Source organism: Lonchura striata, chromosome 2 (genome assembly GCF_046129695.1).
Source record: "Lonchura striata isolate bLonStr1 chromosome 2, bLonStr1.mat, whole genome shotgun sequence".
NCBI classification, from domain to species: domain Eukaryota; kingdom Metazoa; phylum Chordata; class Aves; order Passeriformes; family Estrildidae; genus Lonchura; species Lonchura striata.
This window is the reverse complement of record NC_134604.1, coordinates 28,713,414-28,738,236: the sequence shown is the minus strand read 5'-3', so window position 1 is coordinate 28,738,236 and position 24,823 is coordinate 28,713,414. Positions and strand designations below refer to the sequence as shown.

General features: G+C 40.2%; 1 protein-coding gene across 1 annotated transcript in view; it reads left to right on the top strand.

Annotated features, from left to right (window-relative positions):
• The window catches only part of TBX15 (T-box transcription factor 15), an 88,756-nt gene that overhangs the window by 42,668 nt on the left and 21,265 nt on the right, over positions 1-24,823 (top strand). The window contains exons 2-6 of the mRNA XM_021548885.3: positions 9,258-9,471; positions 17,090-17,191; positions 18,957-19,128; positions 19,488-19,655; positions 23,054-23,118. Of these exons, the coding sequence (XP_021404560.2) occupies positions 9,258-9,471; positions 17,090-17,191; positions 18,957-19,128; positions 19,488-19,655; positions 23,054-23,118 (721 nt within the window). The remainder of the gene's footprint in view (positions 1-9,257; positions 9,472-17,089; positions 17,192-18,956; positions 19,129-19,487; positions 19,656-23,053; positions 23,119-24,823) is intronic.

Sequence of the window (24,823 nt, the reverse complement as noted above, 5' to 3'; positions counted from 1 at the left end):
ATGTTTATAATTTGTGAAAATTCCCCAGAATCATTGCTTAGGAAAACATCTGGTCACTCTTCAGAGGTGATCAAAACAGCAAACAGAACATTAGATTGCAAGAAACTTCCAATGGAAAGTACCATTGAAAATATTGTAATTTCTGCTATGTGAGTCATGGGCAAATCACTGATTTAATCCCAAAATATATTTTTAAGAATTCAATCCCATACATATAGTTATGTGTCTTTGTGTGTGTGTGTGTGTGTGTGCACCCATGTATGTAATGAAAATGGGACAGATTGAGCAAGCAAGCAATTGCAGTGTTTAGAGTCAAGGACAAGCTTTGTTATGAATGAAATTTGAAAGGATTTGGATTACAGTCAAGAAGTTTAGATAGAGGGCAATCTAAATTGTACAAGGGCAGATAGTCTTCCAAAGTCTGGCTCAGAAAGGGATGTGGGAGGTCTGACAGACAGCTTGGCTAATATAGCATGTAGATGAAAAAAATGCACTTTAATGATTTGTTGAACTATTACAAACCCAAACAACAGTTCAACAGGACTAGCCTGATAATTACTGTTTTCCCAAAAGAAAATTGTAAATTGTGAATGAAATGAACAACTCAAACTTGAAACTTCAGTCTGATGGAACTGCATTTTTCTTGTGAAACCATTCCCATGGAAACTTCCTAATGATTTCCTTTTTAAATAGTCTCATTTAGAAAGGAAATACATAGAGTGGCATATATCTTGTTACAACCCTGCAGAAAATGGATAGCCATACTATAAAGGCAAAAATAATTACTCTTTCTCTTCTTGTGTGTGCAGTTACATTGTGGGACTCACTGCTGTGTGCTGTGTGACAGCAGTGCCAAGAGTTCAAAATGACTAATGGAAATATAGGACCTTTCTTGTTATTAAAATACCATCTGGCTCCCCGATACTACTGCCATGATAACTACCATGGTATAGGAAAACACATAAAATGTCTCTTTACCTGTGGCTCATAGGCCACCAAATATCAGCATGCAAATATTTAAAATATTAAACTTCTTCTGTCTGAGCTGTGTTTATGCCTACACAAAGCTTTAATATTTTCTGGACTTCTCAGTCATTTTAAACTTCCCAGTGCTTCCACATTGGTCTCAGGGAGAATGGATACCTCTGCAGCCTTGATCTTGTGTCATGTTTTCCTTTTTTTTATGAAGGATTTTTCTTTTCCTGTCTGGCAGAGAGTAGTCCAAGCCACAGAATCCAGAAACAGACTGATCCAGAGTTGGTGCCCCTTTCCACCAGGGAAGGGCCTGCCACAGAGCTGGGATCTAGTTTCAAACTGCTGTACAATTTGTGGTTATTTAGAGCCAACATTTTGGTTTGAATCGGTCTCTAAATATTTGTTGTATGGTTTTATTTATAAGAATAATGACTCTGTGTTTACAGGCTACAGCATATAATGTATTTAATGCCCGGTCTCTTTTTTTTTTTTTAGCTTGCTGTAACTTTCAAGTGCATTTCCACTCTTTAATTTTACACAAACTCTTGGACATTGGCCAGACAAATTCTTTGTAGTCTGTACAGTTCAGGATCTTGGCCAGATTAAGGTTGTCATCAATTTCACCTCCCTCTTCTTTTAATAACATCCCACTTTTCTCTCTAGTACATCTCATGTTTTTAAAGGTTGCCATTCTCTGCATTCTTCTGTATTTTCTTCAATATTACCCTCTTTTATTTTTTCTTCTGATTTAACTGAATCTTACTTTTCTGGATGCTCATTTTAAAGCCCTGTATTATTTTAAATATGGTCTTTATAAATATTCACTACTCAGCAGTCTTTTTGTGAGGCTGTACTGGTGATTCCTTGTCCTAAGCCCAATCTGAATGACAGTTGCAGAGAGCCTCCTCAGGGAACTTTAGGAATCTCTTGGTTTCTTCTATACTGAAATTTCAAATTGCATTTTCCTCAAAGCTAGTCTGAAATACTGAAAGCCCAAGCTATTCTTGCTTTCCAGAAGACAATAATACAACATAAACCCTGAATCCAACTTTTGCTACTTCAGAGGATTTTGTTCTCCTGAACTACAATTGCCAGAAGCCTCTGCTGGGAAAAATTATGCTTACAAAATTCTTTTAAACAAATAAGATCCACCCATCCACAGATGGGAGAGTTTATAGAACAGGTTTCTGGTTGACATCTATTTGATGAGATATTTTTAGTTGTGATAGATAGTCTAAAGCATGGATTGATGAATTGCAGACAGTTTTACTCAAAGAGTAAGATGGGATTTGGTATGAAGTCTACAAAGAAAGCCTACATTGTGATATTACTCAGAACAATCTTGGTCACGTAGCTTATGCTTCTGTAATGAGAATTTGTACTTGCCAAGGATGAGTTCAGAGCCCAGCAGTCAGCATCTCCACCTTCAGCTGATGCATTTCAAAACTGGAGCTGGTGTCTTGGATGTCTGGTCCTAAACCGAATGTTGGCATAGCATATAAGTTTTGTTTTTCTCAGCATTCTTTGAAAAATTACCATAGATTGTGAGATAAAACCTCACTTCAAAGTTTAACTGTGGCTTATATTCTTTCTTCTCACTGGAGCAAAAGTTAACTTTTAAGGGCAAACCCCCAGGGCTGAATATACTAGTAAACTCCAGCTGCTTTGTACTTCTTTGCCAATACAGAGAAGTCATAAACCCAATTTAACTTTCTGGTTAAACCAGGCTTACAGCTGTTTTGCATTGCTAGAGTGGAGCAGAGCAGCTGGAGTATACCCCTGGATCAGGGTGATTTTTTTTTTTTGCTGAGTTTTGTGTCTCTTTTTTCAGTCTTACATGGAATAAGACAAGGCAGAGGCAGTCAGCTCTTGGCAATGCACAGTCAAATTGATGCAAGACTTGCATTTAGAGCCAAAGCCACCGTGGGTTTTTTGGTGTCTTTCTGTTTGTTTTTATATTCTCCTACTAGCTGTGTTTGCCATGGGGATACAGTTGTGTGACAACTGTACTGGCCTTAAACTCAGTTTTGGTAAGTGCAGCATTTTTTGAGTGGGTTTGGCATGTTTTGTTCGCTCATCTTACAAAAACAACTTATAGCACTATATATCAGGAGGATGAAGATGATTTTGAGCTTCCAGTGCCAGAGGAATTCTTTAATTCAGAATCAGCTTGTCCCTATTGGTGCCACTTGTGACAGTATCAGGTCACTCCATTTCTCTATGCCACATTTCTCCCTCTCTACAACATCTTCCAGTTTTGTATTTTTGAGTCTTTTTGTCTTTTTGAGTATTTTTTGTCTTTTTGTCTTGCTGATCTGAATGCCATTTTGTTCTGCCATGGTTTCATGGTCTTAGGCTACAAATGAATTACTTGAGTTCTTCTTTTGGCTGCCTGAGATTGCAATGCAGTATGAATATAGATGAAGCTTTTGGTTTGGACAGGTTTGTACTGTCTCCAGACCAGTAAATTCTGATGTTGGTTGCAACTTGCAGTCACGAATGGAATAAGTATTACTGAGGGATACACGAGATAAACTTTAAAAGGTATCTTTGAGCAAAAAATAATTCTATGACTCTATTATCAGTAATAAACAGGTTATAAATTCTAGCTGTATGTAGTTAATAATGGGCTAATGCTGGAAGAAGGGATGATTAATGTAGTAGGGCCTGTGAGTGAATGGAAAAGTTCAGGGGGATAAAATAGTCTGTAAGAACACCTGCAGAACTATCTTTGTGCTATTTGTTGTGTGCAGGATGTCCATATGGTTACAATCACCAAGTGTTTAGAAACCTTTGCCTACAGCAAGAGCAATTGCCGGATCAGCTGTGCAAAATCCACTGTGCTAATTTGAACAGCTCTCTTGAACTCCAGACTGCTTCACCTCTGCTGCTCCTGCTGCCTTTGCCACAGCCAGACTTCTGGTGTGTTTTTGACATTACTGAGGTCTTTGGTTTAGCTTCTCCCCAAGTATTTGTTATCAGGGAAAACAGTCGTGTACCTGAAGTAGTTGCACCAGCAGCTGCCACCCCACGGCCAAGTAAGTTTCCACTATTACAAACTGTTTGGACTTAGTGAGTTTCTGTTCTTTCACTTTTATAGGGCTGTGACATTTTGTTTCTAAATTCCAGTAATGTCACACTGCTTTATGCATGGTTCTTAGGCTGCTGATCTCGTGGGCTGGCAGTAGCCAGTTTGAAAATCATAAATCTCAAAAGAACCATGAGATATGTCTGCAACCAGCAGCAAAAGCAAGGTGTCCACTCTGCTAATTTCAGCTGAGTTCATAGGAAAAATGAAACAAAAAAAATAAGGTTCCCTATATTTTCTTTGTCCATACATTCCCAGATTTTGTACCTTCTTTGTAGTCTGCAGGTCCTAATGTCCAGCAAATCAACGGCAGGGGAGAGGGAAAGACCACCTGTTGTACTAAATATTCACAAACCCTGCAAACAAAAATAAACAGTAAAAGACCAAGCCCTTAACAGCTTGTAACAGCTGCCACATTCCACTCAAGAGAAATCTTTATGCTAATGGAATTTGACAGGATCTACATTAGATATCTACACACATGGAGAAAAAAAACCTAAAAAAAAAAAAGAAGAAAAAATCATGAGAAAGAGAATAAATCTGTTGGACTCCTCTGAGTAGGTGATGTTTTATGTGTGTAAGTCTTTTGTCATTTTTCCCAGTCCTGTAGTTTACATTTTTGATAGTTTGAAGTAAAACATTTGTTGAGTGCATGAGCTGCATGATGTGGCCAAGGACTAAACTGAGCTCTATTTCTTTTATTGGTTAAGTAAGGGGAGCAGTATCCCTGCTGTTCTCCAGCTGCAGCAAAAAATTCTGCTGAAGATCCATCTATGAAGATGCATAGAAAATAGTCTTTTAGTATCTCGCATACCAATTTGCATTGCATACCAGTTTGGTCCCAAATTGATGAAAATACAGGAAATTTACATGAGGAATATTGGCCAGCTGAGTCATAGAAACAGGTCAGGCTGTAGCACCTTGCTAATTTGCGTGGGATGGCTCTGATCCCAGGACACTGGTGCTGGAAACTGGTTGGGGTTATTTCTATAATCTTGGGGCACTCAGTGCAGATGCTGACCTCAGAATCACCGTGCTTGTCAGAACAGTGTTTTCCTTTCTCTCTGCCAACAAGAAACCTGGGGATTTATGGATCAGAAAAAATTCTAAGTTGAGGATTTCCAGGGTGATACAGAGATAGTAGAAATGTGAAAGAGATTAAGAAAGAAAAAATCTGAACTAGTCTAATTTTCTTCTGTAAGCTCAGAAATGGCCTGGAAGCTTTGAAAGTGGCCCTCTGATCTGGTTATACTCAAAGATTGCTAAAAGTGCTGAGAAATGTCCTGTCCTCCAATTCAGTTAAACTGCAGTTAGCAGCTGGATGCATGGACAGTGTGGCAAGAGGGGGTGGTTGGAAACCATCCAACAGGGCAGTAGAAAAGGGAGCTGTCTTTTTGCACAGTGACAGTGAAATGTCACTGAAATACGTCAGTGAAATATGCTTCAGACCTTAGAGAGTTTTTTTGCACATTAAACCCAGGAGTCTTTTCCATGAAATTTACAGTATTTTCCCATTAGATAGTTTTGACCTCCTTGAAATACAGTTCTTGCAATAGCCTGTCTGGCTTTGACAGATCAGTCCAGGTCCCACGGGCAAAAACACTTGATTAGTGTGTTTGCCCAGCAAGTTGCCTGTAACAAGGGATAGTATTTTAGTATTTCTTCTGTATTAGATGTAGGGGAAAACCTATTAGTCTTTAAGTACCAGAGTACCAGCCCCAGGCTGCATCTCTGGGTGCTCACAGTATTATAGATCATATTGAGGCTTCAGGAGCTATTGCCTGCTTTCCCTCTGCTCACACCAATGTAAAGTAAAAGTAATTTCTTTGAGTTTAGCAAAGTTACACTCCACTGAAGCTGGTGTGTGAAGAAATCAAGTATCACAAGGGTTGAATATGTCAGATGCACTTAACCTCCCCTGAATCCCTGGGTCTGGACTAACTGCCTCTAACTGGATGACAGCATTCAGGAGAGCTTAGCTCAGGAAAAGCTGAAGAAAACACAAAACATGTCTCAGTGCCTATTGAGTCTGAACTAAGAGCAACAACACCAGTGACTCTCCATTTCCAAAATTAGAAGAAGGAGAGGTAGTTACTGTTCTGTGCACTAACTTGGGTGTGATGGTAATTCATAACTCAGGGCACTAAGTAGTATCCCTGGGGAAAAAAGAGTTCTCCTTTGTGTGGTACCACATGTTTGGGTAGATACTGGCTTATCAGTAACTGGTGAACTCCTTTTGAAATTTTTGATTTGTGCCAGGATGGAAAATTATATCCAAGGTAATGGCTCTCCTTTGACTTCCATAATTAAAGAAAGGCCTCTCCAGAAGACTGTAAAGTCAGCAGGATGATATCAGTATTAATCAATGAGAGGGGGCTTAAGCCTCTGATGCTTAATTTTTTGCAACATGCTCTTCCAGTTAATTCCCAGGGATTCCCAAAGCTCCAGCCACATGCCCAATTTGAAAGGCTGTCCAGGAAATGCTGGAATTAAGTGGGGACAGCACCTAGCCAAGTGCCATCTGTTGGCTGTTTGCCATACTGCCTCAGAGGACAGTTTCTGAGTGCCTGAACCAAGCACAGATGATGTGGTCTAAACCCATCTCTTCAGATTCAAACCTACAGTTTAGTACTTCCTTTCAGAAGGAGGGCTCCACTTTTCCCTAGATCCAGTCCCTTCTGACTCCCAGTGTAGTTTAAGTTGGACATGAGGAAGAATTTCTTCACAGAAAAGGTGATTAGACATTGGAATGGGCTGCCCAGGGAGGTGATGGAGATCACTCTGTTACAGGAAAGACTGGATGTGCACTTAGTGCCATGGTCTGGTTGACATGGTGGTGTTCAGTCATAGAACAAGGACTTGATGATCTCAGAGGTGTTCTCCAGCATAATTGGTCCCTTATTCTGTGATCTCAGAGAAGATGTAAGACTGTGAGACTTCTGGTTAATGGTTTAGGACATGAGCAGGTATAAAAGCAGATCTTACTGTGATTTGTGAAGTATCCTCTCTCTTTTTGTTGAAGGACAAATTGATGAACCATTCCTAGGGAGCCCTAAGCATAGTGACCCCTTCTCATGCTTACTTCTCCAATGCTTTGAGCAGAATAATTTGAGCTAGAGGAAGAAGGTAAGGTTTGCTCCTGTGTCACTGGGGTAGTGAAGCAGGGAGCAAATGTCTCAGTCCCTCTGTAGTGTCAGGTTGATTATCTGTCCTGTGGCCACAGAAATCCAGATGATTATCCCATATTGTCTTGAATCACCTTGTATGTAGGATGTTAGTTTTGGATGTAGGACTGGTCTCCATGTAACAATCCTCTATGCATAAGTTTGTGCTACTCCTTTAGAGGGATGGGCCTATTATTGCTTCAGCCTAGCTTGGAAGTCTGTGGGACACATAAAGAACTCACTTTTCAAAATGGATTGGGAGCAACAAGTACTGAACCTTTTTTGTGTCCTGCAGAACTTCTACATTGTACTGGCAGATTGTCTAAATAACTGACAAAGCTCACTGAAAACACCCCTCAAACAAAATGTCCACTGTCCAGTGACATCACCTAGGGATCTCATAAAAGAAAAATTCTTCCTGATGACACTTGGGGCTGGAAGTTTCTCATAAACTATCAGTCAAACAGTTTATGTCCATACCACAGCAAAATGGATTTTCCAGAAATGTTTCCATGGGGCAGGAGGTGAGGATGGTGGTTCTGTGGGTGGTATCTTCACTGCCTCCTTCTTCTTAACCATAGCCTCTTCTTGACCTGCAGGCTGGTGTGCAGGTTGCTCCAGGAGTCACTGTCTCTCAGAAACACTGTAAACTTCAGACTCAGCTTCCATGACCTCAGGGTTGTTAAAGACATTTTCTTGGTTGTTTCTGGCATTTTCTTGGTATGGAAGGAATTTTACATGCCACAATTTGATCACATTTTTAGCACAGATTGTTACTTTTTGTCTCCTTAGGTTTCCTTTGCAGACAGAGATACTTCTTTCTTTCTTCACATGCAGAGAACACATGTAAATAGCTGTTGTGTTCATTCACCGGGATGCTTTTACTGGTGTGATCAATGAGGACACTCTAAAATATTATTTCTGTATGTTCTTTGAAACCCACAGAACTCTTCCCAAGCAATTTGATGGAGTGTTTAATGTAATTTTATTATTTTCCTAAATATCATCTATGTAATATTAGTGCAAATTTATTAAAAATAAGGTTGGAAACATAAACACATTGCTTTGAAGAATGTATTGTGAATTTTTTCGATGCAATGTGGGTGTGCAACACTGCTATTTGCGAAGTTTCATCTTAGCTCTCTGTGTGAAAGTGCATCCTGAATTTATACAGCATATCAACCTAATAAATTAATTAAATATTTTTTCAAAGAAAGGGCCATCTGACTCAGCATGCCACTCTGAACTTTTAAACTTGTTGAACCTCACTTTTTTGTTTGTTTCTTTATTTTTTGAGCAAACCTTCTTCTTCTCCTCCATACAGGTGGTTGTGTCATGGGATCTTTTCTGCAGTTGGCTTCAGTTGTTTCTTTGGTAGCATGTTCCATATGTTTACTATCACCTTTTTTTGTCCTTTAGTAGCCGAGAGCATTTTCCTCACCAAAAGCTTCATGGTTATCTTTCCAGGAAATATCCTTGTTCAAAAAAAGTTTTATAGGAGCAAATAAAACACATTTCCAGAATAGTGCTGCCAAACAGCAAAATAAAAAAAAGAAGTTCAGTGTTTTTGATGATGAAGACATTAAAGAGAATAAAAGCCTGTGCTGTTTAAAAATAACCATCTCTTTAATAGTACTGCAGGAGAATATTCAATTAAATAAAATGTAGTTTTCCAATAAGCCCGTCTTATCTTAGCTTGAAACGACAGGTTGAATTCATTTTTTTTTCATTTCTGTTTTTCATCTATATTTTGTACTCCCACCACTGCTTGCTACTATTTATATTTTATGTTAAGGGTCTTTTTTTTTCAGCTGTTTCTTAAATCTTACAAAAGAAGCCAGATATCATGTTGGAAAATCAAACCCCCAAATCAGGCTAAAAATCACAAACCCCCATACATATATATGCCATATAAAAGTCCACTGTACTATTCTTTAGCACTTCCTGTGTTGACTTTCCTTCCCTTCCCTCCTCTTACCCCTTACAGCAGATAGAACTGAAGGGTCTTACCTGGCTTCTTTACTTTGCAGATTCAGAACAGAGCACTGGGTCAGACACAGAGGTGCTGGCAGAAAGGACATCCTGCTCATTTGGCTCCCATTCTGACCTTACATCTGGTGGCTCAGGCCCTCAGCCTCCTCCACCTTCATCCATGGAAGAGATCCAGGTAGAGTTGCAGTGTGCAGACCTCTGGAAAAGATTTCATGACATTGGGACAGAGATGATCATCACAAAAGCAGGCAGGTAAGATATCTCTGGCTTTCTGTCTAGCTAAAAAAGAAATCATAACCAAACAAACCAAATTTTATTTAATTGATTTTTGAGAAAGATTTTTTTCCATTCTTGATAATCCAAAGGGATAAACATGCATAAAAAATAAAATGGCTGTCTGAGTTTCCCAGCTGTGTCTCCTATTAGCTTTCTTAAGACAAGTGAAGTTGTTTCATGTGACTGTTTGAATAAGTGGCTCCAAACAAGAACTGGCAGCTGCAGGAAACCATTGAGGATAGTTGTTCCTTTGAGCAAATAAATCAGGAAATGATCATTGTACTGTTGGCTGTACTGACTTTAAGATGAGTTATAAATTTGGGGGTGAGCCATTTGAGTCTTCTTTCAAGTTTCCATACCACTTCATGAGCTTACTGATTTAATCTAAAATATAGTGAAATTCAAACTCACCTTTGCACCAAACAAGTGTCTTCCTGCAGCTCTGAATAGATGCAGTGTTAATGAATTCCTGTATTAAAAATGTGCAAGCCTAATGTTTCCCTTTGCTATTGCAGTGACACCACGACAGCTGAGGTTAGAAAGAGCCACTAATTAGCCAGATATTTTAAAAAGGAAAACCTCACCATGACAGGTTACTATTTAAAAATGCCTGGGAGTTTGTTTGCCAAAACACAGCCTAGAGGTAGTTGGACATTTCTAGATGTCCCAAAAGAGGATTTTTAGGCACGTTTGCATTAGCAGGCCGTTTCCTACCTTCACCTAATGAGGTTTTAATTCCGATTGAAGCGGAGAAGGTGAACGTCAGCACCACGGACAGAGCCCGGCAAGGCGAGCGAACACCGGGAGTGACCCAGGAGCTGTCCCGGCTGCACCGCAGAAATGCAGCAGGGACATTTTACCCAAATTTTGGGGAAACCCAAGGTGCTCTATTGTTTACAGCGTTGTTTCATATCTGTGCTCTCAAAATTTACCAGAACAGCTCGAATTGTTGTTTTACGTTCTTGTGAAGTGAGCGCTATTGCTCTCTAGCCCCAGAAAGTCCAGATAATTCAAGGAAAGTTACAATGGACAAATAACCCAGATGATCCCTAAAAAAGAGTATCAGAGCCAGATTAGCTCCTAGTTTTAGATTTTAGTGGCAAAGGAAGCATTTTTCTTCAGTACAGAGTGGGCTGCTGGTTTTGACCTTCTGCCTCAAATGGAAGAGGCAAAGTAGCAGGAATGATATCACCTGCTATTGTGCAACACCTCTCTGGAGATGTTAAAGCAGACACAGAAAATAATTATTATCCTCTTTTCATAGGTGGTGACATTGAGACCTAAACAGATTAAGTGATCTGTCCAGCATCATTAAATATGGCATTGGAAGAACCAACTTCCTTCTTTCTGGATTTATTGTCCTGGTGCCTGGACCATGCTGTTTCAGAAACTTAAAATAAAACATAATCACCTATAATTAATTCTGTGATGATACATGGAGTAGCTAGACCTAAAAGCAGCATAAATACGTTTTTGTCAACTAGTTCAAATGAGAATGGCCAGAACTTAGTGGTATGAAAAGGATCCTGGCAGCTCACACATTTCTGAACAAAGTAACTGACTTTTCAGACATTTTACAAGCTCCAGTGTGGATAATTTTTTCACTTACAGAAGATCATGTATCACAGTAGAGTCATATCTTCCTGTGCAAATCATATATTTGTTATAGTCCTAAATAATATTCTTTCTCCTTGAAAGGAGATGCTTGTAATTACTTGAATCCTGATGGCCAACTGTCACATTACCGCCCACAGAAAATCTATGTAACTACTAAATAGATGTGCTTTTTTCTCCTTGATGATGTTCTTTTCCAGAAGTGATGTCAACAATATTGGAGGGCTGCTGTTTTTTTCTTTTTCTGTTGACTATGTTTGTAGGTTAATCATCACAAAGCATGATGAAGAGCTGGGCAGTTTCTTTAGGTAATACACCTGTTTATTGAGGGTGGTCCTTACTGGTGTGATAGAATTTGCAAATTAAATGGGTAACAGTTTTCTCCCAGAGAAGATGCAAGCTGGATCCAGCAGTCCTGTTTCTCCATATGGGATGCATGATACATGATGTGTCCCAGAGATTAGATTTTATTATTTCTGGCATAAATAGCAGAACTAGTGTTATTTCCTGAAGATTTCCTACTACTTATTCAAACTGTTAGAGACACACAGAGTAGTTTGCATCTGCTTCCTTCCCCATAGAAGATTTTACTCTTGTTGCTTTCTCTTTGGAAACCCTGAGTCCCATAAGGCCTTCTTGTTTTGAAAGCCATTATAATTACAGACTCAGCTGCCTACAACTACAGCTGCTCCTTAATTTTCTATGACTTGTAAAGCATTGCCTGGTTCCTGCCTGTCCCCACAATGTCTCTCTGCTCTTGTTGTGTAATGCTAATTTCTAACCTACGTTCTCATTTCAAACATATTTCTGAGGCTATATCCTGCCTGTGTCAGGCACATTGCATTTTTTGACTTTCAGACTCCTACTCTCACTCACTTCTAATTCTGCTTTGTTGTTTTTCTTTTCTTGATGTTGTATTTATAGATGTCTTTTTTTCCTGGTCTGTTTCCGTAAACCTATCCAGTCCTCTTATAACTCTTCCTTTTTCCTTTCCATAAAAACGTTGTTATTTAGATTATAATCAGAGGCTTATAAAAAGACACCTTTGTTCTTTGTGCAAAAGATGCAAATGGCTGTCAGCTGCAGTCACTCAAATCTGCAGTTACCTTTATCTCCTTTTTGTTTGAAAGGCAACCTTACACTCTGTATAAAATGAAGTAAGTTCATCTTAAGCCGTGGGCCGTACTGATTTGAGCAACTAGTCCTAAAATAATGTTTAATTCTTTTTCTCTACTCTCCTTTACTAACAGTGATCATAGTGACAGCATCAGTGGAGGAATTTGAAACCGTTCCCACATCCCTACAGTCCCTATCTAACGTCCATGGTCACCTGAGCTGCAGGGGTAGCTGTTCATTAACTGATGCATAGGAATACTGGCCAAAGTGAGGGGAAATGTGCAATTATTCCTAGGGGGACACACTATAGGGGGTGTTTGGAGTCTTTCCCTGGAAGGGAAAAGCTGCCTACTGTTTATGGAGGTGGTTTTATGAGTCCTACCATGCATCCCAGCACATCCAAGAGGTATCGTTCTGGGAACACACGTTCTACCTGTAACAGAGCTGGGATCTCACCCCAGCAATGGGGGGAACGATCTCATCTGTCATATCACAGTTATCATATGTGTGCTGCAGGATGGCTCAAACCAACATGCTGATGGCCAGGATCAGTAGTAAGACTGGAAAAAGCCATCAGTGAGTGAAACAGGTGACCTTGTCCTCTCCTGACTTCTCTGTGCCTCCTGATAGGTTTTCTTGCTTTCCCTGCAGACTCTTTGCCTCTCTGAAATAATGAGTCTGAGTTGTTTGCAGCATGTACTCGGGGCTGTTTACATTACCAGGTGTTATATTTGCTTTCCAGTGGAAAGAAAGGTGGGTCCCAAAGTGTCCTCAGTTAGATAAGCAGCAGAGACTTTGTAATCAAGGTCTGTTGATGCTGAAGGGGCCCATGAAGAGGATTTCTCAAAACAAGGGCCAGCAGGTCACAGATACCTAATTGATTTTTAGAGTTCCTTACCCTGTGGGCCAGATAAGCTTGCTCCAGCTTCCAGAAGAATATCCCCTTTGGGAGCAACTGAGAAGATCTGTTGGTCTCCCTCTCCTTCATAAACAATAAATTCATTTGCTACTGAGCTGTGCCCTCAGCTTTTCCTCTCAAAGCACACAACTCTACATGATCCCATGCTGCAAAGGGAAACAGAAGGGCATTCCTCCACTGCCTTTCCTCGCCTTCCCTCACCTTCCTTTCCTTTCCTTCACTCCTTACACATTGTTTCTCTAAAGAATATATACATTTGGCATCAGTCTTAAATGCAAGGAAATATGAGATATGAAATAACAAGGATAACTTCAGGTTGCCCTGTAAACTCACACACTTTGTGAACACTGTGCTACTTAATCTGAAGACCTAAGGCAGATTATTTTGCAGAGTTTCTCAATTTGATTTTTTTTATGCCTGGGAAATGACTATTCTGTCTATTTCTTTTGCTACAGTTGAAGAGTACATCCCTTCATTTTAGGGTTTGCACTTAATAGATGTCACCCCTGTACAAATCTACTCTTATCTAAGTTCCTAAGTTAAGGATAAGAAACTGAAGCTTTATTCTATTGGGGAAAAAAATCCAGTTCAGGCATGTATCTGTGATCCTCATCCTATGACCAGTTTTCACAAAGTAAAATTAAACTGAATTGTAAAAGAAAATTTTAAATAGCATCACCAAAAGATATACTGCTAGCTGCCACAACCCAACTATTTTTTTTTTTTTGTTGAAAGTTCCCAAACATGTTTCTTAATATGTGTACACTCCTGTGCTGGCAAATACTTTTTAACTAAATTCTAGAGATATTTATCTATCATTCGTTTTCTTCACATTTGATGTTCATAAGCTCCAATACTATTATGGAGAAAAACAGAAATTAAGTAGACTGAGGCACATGGTTATTGCTAAAATGCTTTTTGAAACACTTCTAAGTGGTCCTAAAGCAGTTGAAATAAGATTTCATATCACACTATATTTCCCCTACAATGGTACTCTGTGGAACTTCACAGTCTAAGCTTTGGAAGACTGTTTTCCTGCAGAGTGGTAAAGCTAACATATAAATAACTAGATCATTCCAAACTGCTGCTGATATAAAACCTCCTCCTAAAATATATCAGATGTCATCACATGTTCCCTATGAAAACAGACAGCCTTCGTGTCTGTAGCTGTTGACTATGAAGCCGATCCCTTTCTAGATGAAAGATTCTTGACTGTTTATTAATACAGCCATATCCAAATGGTCTGAATTCCTTCCAGACCTTTGAGCCTCTTGCTTTCTATAAGGCTGATGCCTCTAGGCAATCAAGAGCCAGCCAAGAGGAAATGCAGGCAACAGGGACTTTTCCAGGATTATACACGAGCACATCCCCAAGTCTCCACTGTTAGCCTCTGCCTTTTCCATTTCTCTCTTTCCACACAGCAGTGCTGCCATAAACCTTCTGTTACAGTTCTAGGCCACATCTTTATGGCAAAAAAAAACCTAAGTTACTTTTATACCCACAGAAAAAGAAAAAGAGTAACAATTTACAAAACTTTAAAAGTACACAAACCTTAGAGAAAGTAGTGGGATCAGCCGAGCTCTCTCAGATCATTTTAGAGATTAACCTCTAAGCCTGCTGAATGGTCTGTGGTAATCTTTTACAAGGCATTTCATAAGCAAACAACCCCACAGGCTATACTGTAACTTTACATGGGAGATTTGGAGAGAACTTTTTGGGACACACAGTTCATTCAATTTTCCCAGCACAGTGTGCAGACTTAGACCCAAAGAGACTCTGATTTAATCCTGGGTTTCTCATCAACCCTCTGAAACATGACCTACCTCTTTAGCTGCTCCCAAGCCACCTCTCTCTAATTAAAGAGAGCTGGACTGTAAAATGCCACATCCTGTACCCATTTGGCTTGGCAGATTTAATGAGCCATTGTGGCAGAAACAAGGTAATGCCCTCAAGACACTGAAGACTAATCCATTATTCCTTCCCCACCTCCCCTCCCAGTCATTCTACTAGCAAACTCACACCATCAGTTGCACAAATTGCTCTCTCCTTGAAGGGTTTCTGCAGACAATTTTTCTGACAGTTTTACGTCTCTCATAACTCGGGTTAGCTGTGCTGTGGCAGCTGTGGGGCAGTGCTCTCCCCACCCCCCATGATAAAAGCACTTTTCCAAAGCAGATGCAGTTACTAATAGGTCAGCTCTTGTCTTCTCAGTGTGGCCTGAAGTGAAAGAACTTTGGGTAAGGCAAAGGCTGAGCATCAACCTCCTCCTCCTTCCCACCTTCTTCTGCATTGAGCTACCTGGGGAGCATGAAACAGATCCTCATGATCACATCTCTGTCATGCAAAGTTTGAGAGACATGCCTGGAGATGCTGACACAAGGTTTTCTCTTTTCTTCCTCCTTCAGACTGTTCACCAGCAATACTTTGAGAAACAGAAATGCTGAAAGGAGAGCTAAATCTTCTTCTCTGACATTTCACTGCTTCTCACTAAATAGAAGGGAAAGTGTCACGATCGTTTGTAGGGATGACTCCTAGAAACATTTCTTGTACACTTTCCTACTATTTTAGCATTTTGATTTTAAATTGTCCTTTAATATCCTATCTCAATCCACATACTTCCATTCCTCAAGGATATGTCTACTTATCAGAGAAGCAGAATATGATTTTGTATAATCATCCAGTACTTTTGGGGTTTCTCCTACCAAAGTTACATATTTTCTAGGCAGAAGTCATTCAATTGAGTAACACCATCCTATAGGACCTCAGCTTAAGTTTTTCTCAGATAAAGGCTGAAAAGGCACTTAGGTAGAGCTCAGGTCTGGGTTAATAGTCAGTGAAACAATGCAGGATTTCTTTCTGCTCTTCTCTGATTTCAATGTTGCTCAATTCCTTTTGCACCTCATTCCATTCAGCTCCTCAGATTTTATGAAGGTGTAAAAATACCACATTAGTTGGAAATATAATATGGCATAAGTAATTCCCTCAGCATGCTCTTTGAGGGAGGTGTAGAATTGAAATTGGTCCACTGGCCACCATAACATTTTTAAGAAGGAGAAATTATGTCATAGCCACACTAACACTAACATGCTTTAAGGTTAAAATTGTTCTGATCTGTTCTCTTCTGAAATAATTGCCTAGCTACAAACACTTCCACAACAGTGGCTGTGTTTAGTAAAGCTTAACTTGTGCTCAGACAAGAAGAAAAAGGCTGGGAATTGTTTCTTGTTGGTATAGAATTCCATACCTTGCCTATCAGGAGAAAATGCTTAAGGTAGATCTGGATCATATGGCATAGAAAAGAAAACACCTATTAAAAAGATTGCACAAAACACTACCAGGACTTCAAGGAAGCCAAGACAAAATGCCAGTGTTTCTGTTGAATGTGAAGTGCAGTCCTAATAAGCAGATTAATTTCAAGAATATTTTTCTTAAATAACTGAAAACATGTGAGTGAGAGGATCTTTCAGGATGATATATTTAAATGTTACTTCAGTACTGTCAAACTCTATACTGAAATGTGACATTCTCAAAAAAAGAGAACTAAAGTGATCTTGCATTTTATGGAATATGAGAGAAGAATTACAGGTGCATGGCCAGTGGGAAAAACACAAGGTAAAAGGCACACTGGTCCATCCTAGAGAGGATGATTTGTGTGAAGCATAACAGATCAGTTTGCTAGGAACTGGAACAGAGTGCTTGACTGTGAGTATTTTATCATTACTTACAGGTGGTTATCCTGTTACCCCTTCTTCTAAGTGGGAAAAAAAATGAAGATTCAAAGCACTGCCAGCACAGTCTTTTCTACTCACACCAAGCCCAGAGAAGTCATGCCAAGGACTGGGCTGTATAAAGTAGCATGCTTCTGGTGCCAGAGAGAGGTACAAGGAGCCTCTTCATTTCCCTTATTCACCATTTTCTTCCTTATTTCTACTCTTATTTTCCTAGGAGAATGTTTCCAGCCATGAGGGTGAAAATTACAGGCTTGGATCCCCACCAGCAGTATTATATTGCCATGGACATTGTCCCTGTGGATAACAAGAGATACAGGTAATATTTTCAGGGGCAGAAGTAGGAATTATGTACCAGCTTTACTGTCAATGACACCTCCATTAAACACCTTTGCAAAGGTGTGCTGGAGGAGACCCTTTTGATTTACACCAACACCGTTGATTTGACTAGAATCTTCAGACACAAACCCAGAGTTTGTGTCTAATACAGTCTCTTGCACTTTTGGAGTGAAATATGTCTCTTCAAGTAGCAGTTTTTAATCGAGCAGATCTCTGTCATGCATTTCCTGATTGACACAATTAGCAATGACTGTCTGAGGGAACTGATCACTGGAGTTATCAATGGGGGGTCTGCAGCCCCTCAATCTACTTCCTCAAGAAAGGAATGGGCAAGGAGCAGCTTGGAACTAAGCCAGGCCCCTCAGGTCTGGTCTGAACTGGATTGGGTGATTTCTGTTTCAAAAGTGCTCACTTTTGAAACAGCAGTTTCAAAACAGTGTACAGCAGCCTCAGTGAATATTGGTCCCTGACCTACAGAATGGAGTCACTGAGAAACTTCTCACTGCTGAGCTAAAGACAGGAAGAAGAGATTTCTCTAATATTAATGGGCTTCTGATCTTAAAAATTGCTCTGGAAAACTCATGATCCTCTGCATCCCAGAAAACTCTCCAGACTGATGTGATTTATGTATTCTTGTTAAAAGACCCGTGAGAGTAAGTCTCTTCTCCAAATAGTCTTGACTGGACCACATTTCAAGGATACAGAATTGAACCTCTGCTTTAAATGCTAAATACTATATTTTTGCGCCCAATTTGTATAGAGTTTTTTCTCAGGAAAAATGCTTTTCCTGGGAAGCAGAAAGATAGTGTTTGATACTCAGCTGGATGCTTTTCCTCTTTCTAAGAGTGCGGTTCTAAAAACATTGACATTGAAAAGACATTTATTTTCTTACCCTGCTTGGCTTGTGCAGACACATAGAGCAAACAGGAAAGGAAAAGACTCCTCTTTTTTTTTTTTTTTTTTTTTGTTTTTTAACTTCCCCCCACTTTTTTTCTGGCAATACAGGAAATTAGTCACTGTTTGTAGGTAAAGACTGGAACATCTTAGCAGGGCTGAGAGGAGACCCAACGAGGGGCAGCACAGGGCAGAACTCAGAGGTGTCAATACCTTCAATGGAAGGAGCTGCAGGGCAGGAGAAAAAAAATGTCTAGGCAAATCTGTGGTGGAGAAATTTATGGCATATATAGGATGGCTAGATCAGGAACACAAAAATATTTTTTTTTCCTCTAATCCCAATGTATGTAATACTATACGGAATTTCCTTTTTTGCAACATTTCAAACCAGAAATTCTGTTTTATCAGTTGTTTTACTGGTATCCATTGGATATTGCCCTTTCTGGGTGGCGCCACATGTGTTTTCTAAAGTCTGGTATGAGATACAATGCAGATTTCCAGAAATTGCAGGATATTTATGAATATTTTCAGAGAGAACTTTGTTTAACCATATTTTTTAGCCTCTTACTCTGGCTCAGAGAGGGTTAAGGAGTTGAGAAGGCACATGTGGCAGAGTTTTACAGGGAAAATAACTGCAAGGTGGTTTTAATAAGGAGTCAAGTCTGAACAAGTGGCTCAGGGGTAATCTGGCTTTCATTTAGAAGGTAGGAGGTTGCAATAAAGCACATGCTCCCCTGACTGCAAATGAGAGCTTGGGGTGCATGAGGGTGGCAGGGGAGGGGGAGCCCTGGCTATGCTCCTGCAGTGAGTGAGTGACAACCTCCCTTTGTCACCTACCCTTCCTCTTTCAGGTACGTGTACCACAGCTCCAAGTGGATGGTGGCTGGCAATGCTGACTCCCCAGTGCCCCCGAGGGTTTACATCCACCCTGACTCCCTGGCTTCTGGAGACACCTGGATGAGGCAGGTGGTCAGTTTTGACAAGCTCAAGCTGACCAACAACGAGCTTGATGATCAAGGCCATGTAAGTTAGAAGTTAATCCTGGTGCCTGCTGTCCTAGCCTTGCTCCTCTCAGACTTGAAAGGGTGCTGCTGCTGCTTTGATGCTCCTGTATCCTGTTGGGCACACATGTCTGTGGTTGCTTCCAGATTTATGGAGGGTTTTTTTTTGCTATTTCAGTGCTTTTCCTCAAAATGTTGCCTGACCCTTTAAAGCACCTTTCTCTTTGCTCACAGCAGAAACTTTGTCTCATACATGCTTTTAAGAAAAGGATAATTTTCTTCATATTAGGTCTTACTCCATCCCTGATTTCTTATACATATGGATGTTGTGTCAAATATTTTTTGGGGAAAAAAAGTCCTTTCCTTTTGTTTTCTATTCAGATAATCTTACATTCAATGCACAAGTATCAGCCTCGTGTTCATGTCATCCGCAAGGATTTCAGCAGTGACCTTTCTCCTACAAAACCAGTTCCTTCAGGAGATGGGGTGAAAACCTTCAACTTCCCCGAGACTGTTTTCACCACAGTGACAGCCTACCAAAATCAACAGGTAAATCCTTCATGCTCCTTTTATGTTCTGCCTTCACAAAAATATCAGTGTGCTCTTTGTGACTGAGACACTAAATTCTCTGAGAAGCATAGAAAAGTTACACTTAAAAAAAAAAAAATGAAGTGCTTTTACTGTAAAAGGAGTAACTAAGATCAACTGTAAAGAGGTGTGTTGTGTTCAAATTTCCTTGTTGCCTCATGGTACAAAACTAGAGTATCCTGTCCTCACTATAGTTTTAAGGCAGTACAGCTAGTTCAGCTATAACTCCTGATCAGTTATCTCAGAGACAAAGCAGTTGGGTTTTTTATAGCAGTGAAGGAAAAAAGTTTTGAAGATGCTCAATCTCAGCAGTTTGTTGACAAAATGAGCCTTTGAATGTATGCATTGCATATAAACTGAAATTCTCATGTGTGCATGTCCTGAGGGATAGGGGTCAGGTAAGGGGTCAAGTTATGCACCTGAAATTTAGGAAAGTAGACTTCCAGTTCTGCAAGGAGATGGCCAATAGGATCTTCTGGGAGCCTGCCCTTAGGAACAAGGCATGGAACAGAACTGGCAAATCTCTAAGTATTCCATACAGGCCAACAGCCAGCTACCCCCAGGAGCCAGAAATCAGACAAGGAAGTCAAGAGGGCATCATGGCTGAGTAGGAATCTGCTGGGAAAACCAAATAGAAAGAAACAAATGCACAGTCAGAGGAAACAAAGACAAGTACCATGTGTAGGGACTGGGTGAGGAAAGGCCATGGCAAAACTAGAGATAGAAGTAGACCTGGTAAGGGACGCAAAGAATAACAAGAAGAGCTTTTACAGGTAAGTTAACCAGGAAAGGAAGGTTAAAGAAGGTGTACCTTCCCCTGATAACCAGTTATGGAAAATGGTAACAACTGATGAGAAGTCTGAGATACTTAACACCATTTTGACTTAGTCTTCAAATGAATGAGTCCTCACTTCTCATATATGTTGAGAGGATGGACAGCAGGATGGAGACTGAGTAAGCAGAATGCTTCCCACTGTAAGTAAGGATCAGAAAAGAAGGCTTTGGGGTGACATAATTGAAGACTTCCAGTACCAGAAGGGAGCCTACAAGAAAGATAGAGAGACTTTTTACAAGGGCATGTGGTGAAAGGATAAGAGGAATGGTTTCAAAGTGGAAGAAAGTAGGTTTAGACTAGATATTGCAAAGAAATTCTTTACTGTGATGATGGTGACACAGGTTGCCCAGAGTAGCTGTGGGTGCCCCATCCCTGGAAGTGTTCAGGGCCAGTGTTGGATGGGACTTTGAGCAACCTGGTCTAGGTGGAAGGTGTCCCTGCCCATGTCAGGTAGGTTTGAACAAGATGATCTTTATGGTCCCTTCCAACCCAAACCATTTTGTGATTTCATGATAATTTGTGTTTGATCCAGGTCTTGCATAATTCCCAGTGATGAGACTTAGTATTGACTTTAGATACCATAAGGAAAAGATGGTGATGCTGCAGGATTCTTTCTCTAGGGGCCTTGACTTTATTAATGATCTACACTTTTCTGTCTTCTAGGACTGAAGGACAGACCCATATTAAACCAACTTAAGGCAGATTGCACTATTTAACCAAAGCTGATTGCAATATTTAACCAATTCTTAACAATTGCGAATTCTAACAATTTAGTGAAATGTTATAGAGTTTTATATTTTGCAATGTATAAGAGAGCACAGGTGCAGACAGTGCTCCTTTGACTGCTTCTTTTTCTTCCCATGCTTTTCTTCTCAGCCTGGTCCTCTTGAGCTGACTTAAATCAGGATCCACAATGGATCAAAAATATTCCAACACACTGGTGGGTTTGCTATCATTGCAGTGTGGGAAACTTCCTGCTCCCCTTGGCCAAATGCAGATACTCCACAAATCTTGACTGTAGACCAGACAAGGAAAGAGGATAGGGAAAGGAGAAGAAATGACAGGAAATAAGTCTGTTATTCTTCCTTAATGACCAGATTTATAAGACTTAATTACACAGGGAGATGCTAAGGGAGGGATCCCTGTCAGGGATTGGCACGATAAGCTACCTCACCATAAAGAAACGCTGACATTTCTGTCTCTCTGAATTCCAGAAGTTTGGGGATTTTGTTCAAAAAGATTTGGGGGACACAATTATATTTTTATAATACCAGTAAGGAGATTCTGATGGGCTGGAGAAACATTTTCATTTAAACCAAATCTAAATCCTCTGAATCTGCCTGCATGCCCTCCAGTGGCTGCAGAGCATTGCCTTACTGGGGGAAGCGTCTCTGGAAACAATTGTAAAATGTTAGCAAATCCACCACAGGGATTCCCTCTGCTGTAATTCCATCCTCCACAGAACATATCTGTCTCTGTACACACAAGTCCCAGGACAGCTGCAAAGTCAGGCTAGCGGAAATTAAGTTCACAAATTAAGCTTCTGCACAAATAGGAGCTGCATTCCAGATCTGAGGTTAATATCCAGAGTAAGGGCTTGGTTCTGACAGAAGCAAAACACCTGCAAATCCCCTTCAGATCAGACTGTATTAAACTAGTCCCTTTTGAGCAGTTTCAGCAAAACCGCCTCAAATTTGGGAGGTTCTGGAGATTTCACTCTCCTTTCATTCCAAACATAGAATGTCTAGGACAAGCTGCAGCTGGCAGAGGGAAGCTCTTGTACTACACCAGGTTGTGGAATAGCCAACAGGGAGTATATTACCACAGGCTGCAAGGTCAAAGTCCCAGTGTTATAGTCCATATTTACCAACATGGAATTCATGCTTAAAAAAAAAGCAGGAAGGAAGATTCCCCCAAAACACTCGGTCTGGCTGCTACCACCTTTATTTAGAGGAGGGAAAAAAAAAGAAAAAGAAAAACATTTACACACCAGAAGAAAACTCTTGAGGGCTGCCTAGATGCTGACCAGAACAACAGCAACTTGCACATGTGACTGGGTGGCCACCTGATATCTTTGGGGGCTGTAGCCTGTATTTTTCTCTTCAGTATTGTTTGAAGGTCCATGAGTTGCATCCCACTGCTGGATATCTGGAGTGTTGAGGCTGAGATAACTCAGATAGGAGCCAAACTTGAGCACTGTGCCTGCTTCCCAAACCATGTGGCCATTGATAAATAACAGCTCCTGGGGGCTTGTACCTGGTGTACTTCTACTTCAGGAACAACTTTTCAGCCCCAGAACTGTGCCAGGTTTCCCAATGCTGCTATAATTTCTCTCTCTGGTGACATTTTTTGATAAACAGATTATATGTAAATGGATAATGGAAGGGCAAATTTAACAGAAGTTTGGGGAAATAAGTGTGAAAGATCATTGTAGAGGTGGCTTGGGCAAGAATCATCCACATTTTTCATTTGTTTAAAGAAAAAAAAAGAAAATATCAACAAATGCTCTTTTTCTTCCTTTTAGATCACCAGATTAAAAATTGACAGAAACCCCTTTGCCAAAGGTTTCAGAGATTCCGGGAGAAACAGGTAACAGAAGCTTGTTTGTGTTTCCTCACTGATCTCTTCACTCCTTTCCCTCATGTGTGCACAGGGCATAGGTCTATGTTTGAGAGAGGCAATTTTAATTTTTTTTATTAAAATGAAAAACAGAGATAGAAAGATAGGGGATTACAGATTGTAAAACAGACAAATAGGTCATAGATTAACACTGTGCAAAAATATTATTCTTTATTACATGTAGAGTTGGCTGAAGATCATTTTAAAATTTTAATTTTCACAGGAAACGTCAAAACTCAGAGTGCAAATGCTTGCTTTATGTTAGAAGAAAAAATAAGTTTCTCATAGGTGTGCAGGATAAAACTGCAAAAATGTTCTAGTTTCAAATAATTTCAATTTTCATCCAGCAGTGTCCAATGGCTTCACTTTGATTGTGTTGTTTAATTTTGTCATGATTTTTATGGAAAAATAAAGTAGAATGCCTTAAATATTATTTAGAAGAATTTATATTTTAACAGCACAGTAGTTAAAATGGAGCTTTAATCAACCCCCTCCCCGCATTGTATTAGTAAAAGACATTACAGAGTTATCAAAAAAGAGTAAGAAAAAAAAAGTTTCAACTTTTCCTGCTGTGAATCCTGCAGCAGAATGTGCAGCAGATCTAAATATTTCAGATCTAAATGATGTAGGTATCCTTTAAATCAGTGCAACAAAGGCTTTAAACCTTAATTATACAATTAGACATATATGACTACATTACAAGAAGCCTAAGGCTGTAAAGCAAAGCTCTGAGTGTGCATAGCCCTCATTTGCTGTCCTCATGGGCACTGTAACTCAGTTTTACTTGCATGCTCCTGTTGTGTGTGTTTACCAGGACTGCTGTCTCCTTCATAAGGAGGTTTGGTGAGGTCAGTGTTCATGAATGGGCAACTGCACTGCGTTTTCCACCACTCACTTTAGTGCTACACTCTCCATCATCACAAAGAAATCATTCAACTGAACTAGAGACTTCCTATCTCAGCTCCTCTGCTCTCATCTTACTGAATTTCTGCATGAAGATGTTGCCACTCTCATTTAATCCCTGCTGTGATCATCAGTTCTCCTTGAGGCATATGTGACTTTTATTCTTCTTTCCTCTCCTGCGTGGGGAAAGCAAAGTGTGTCCTGGGTATGAGATCTTCCCCGCGTGCACAGATACAGCTGCACTGGGGGCTGGGCTTGGGAGAGGGATTGATGCAGGTCCAGGTACATGGTGGGCTGTATTAATGTGGAAGGCATTAATAAGGTCCTAGCTCAGTGAATTTGGGCAGTTTCCTGAAAAGGTTGGGAATTGCTGATCTCTGTAGCTCATTGACTTAAGAAAGGGCAGGAAATTGCTACATGGCTGCAGCTGTGGGGAGGGCTCAGTAAGGCTCTCTGCTGATGTAAAGAGGAATTAAAATCTTTAAGGTATTACACATCAAAGGGAGCAGCCTGAGGCTTTAGGAAGAAAAAAACAGGCAAAGGTATTTGCAAGCATATATAGCAGTCAGGCGCCTGCCTCACAAGCAGGGGTCTGGCTGCCGTTGCACTGCTGTTGTCAGCTAGGGGAGGACACAAATGCTCAGCTGCCTCCTTCCCAGAGGACATTCACAGATCTTCCCATAGGAGGGAGGAAAGCATTGGTGTCCAAGCTGTGTGTGGAAAGGACTTTCCAAAAGGGACATTTCTTAACAGTGCTGGGTGGCTTTTCTCT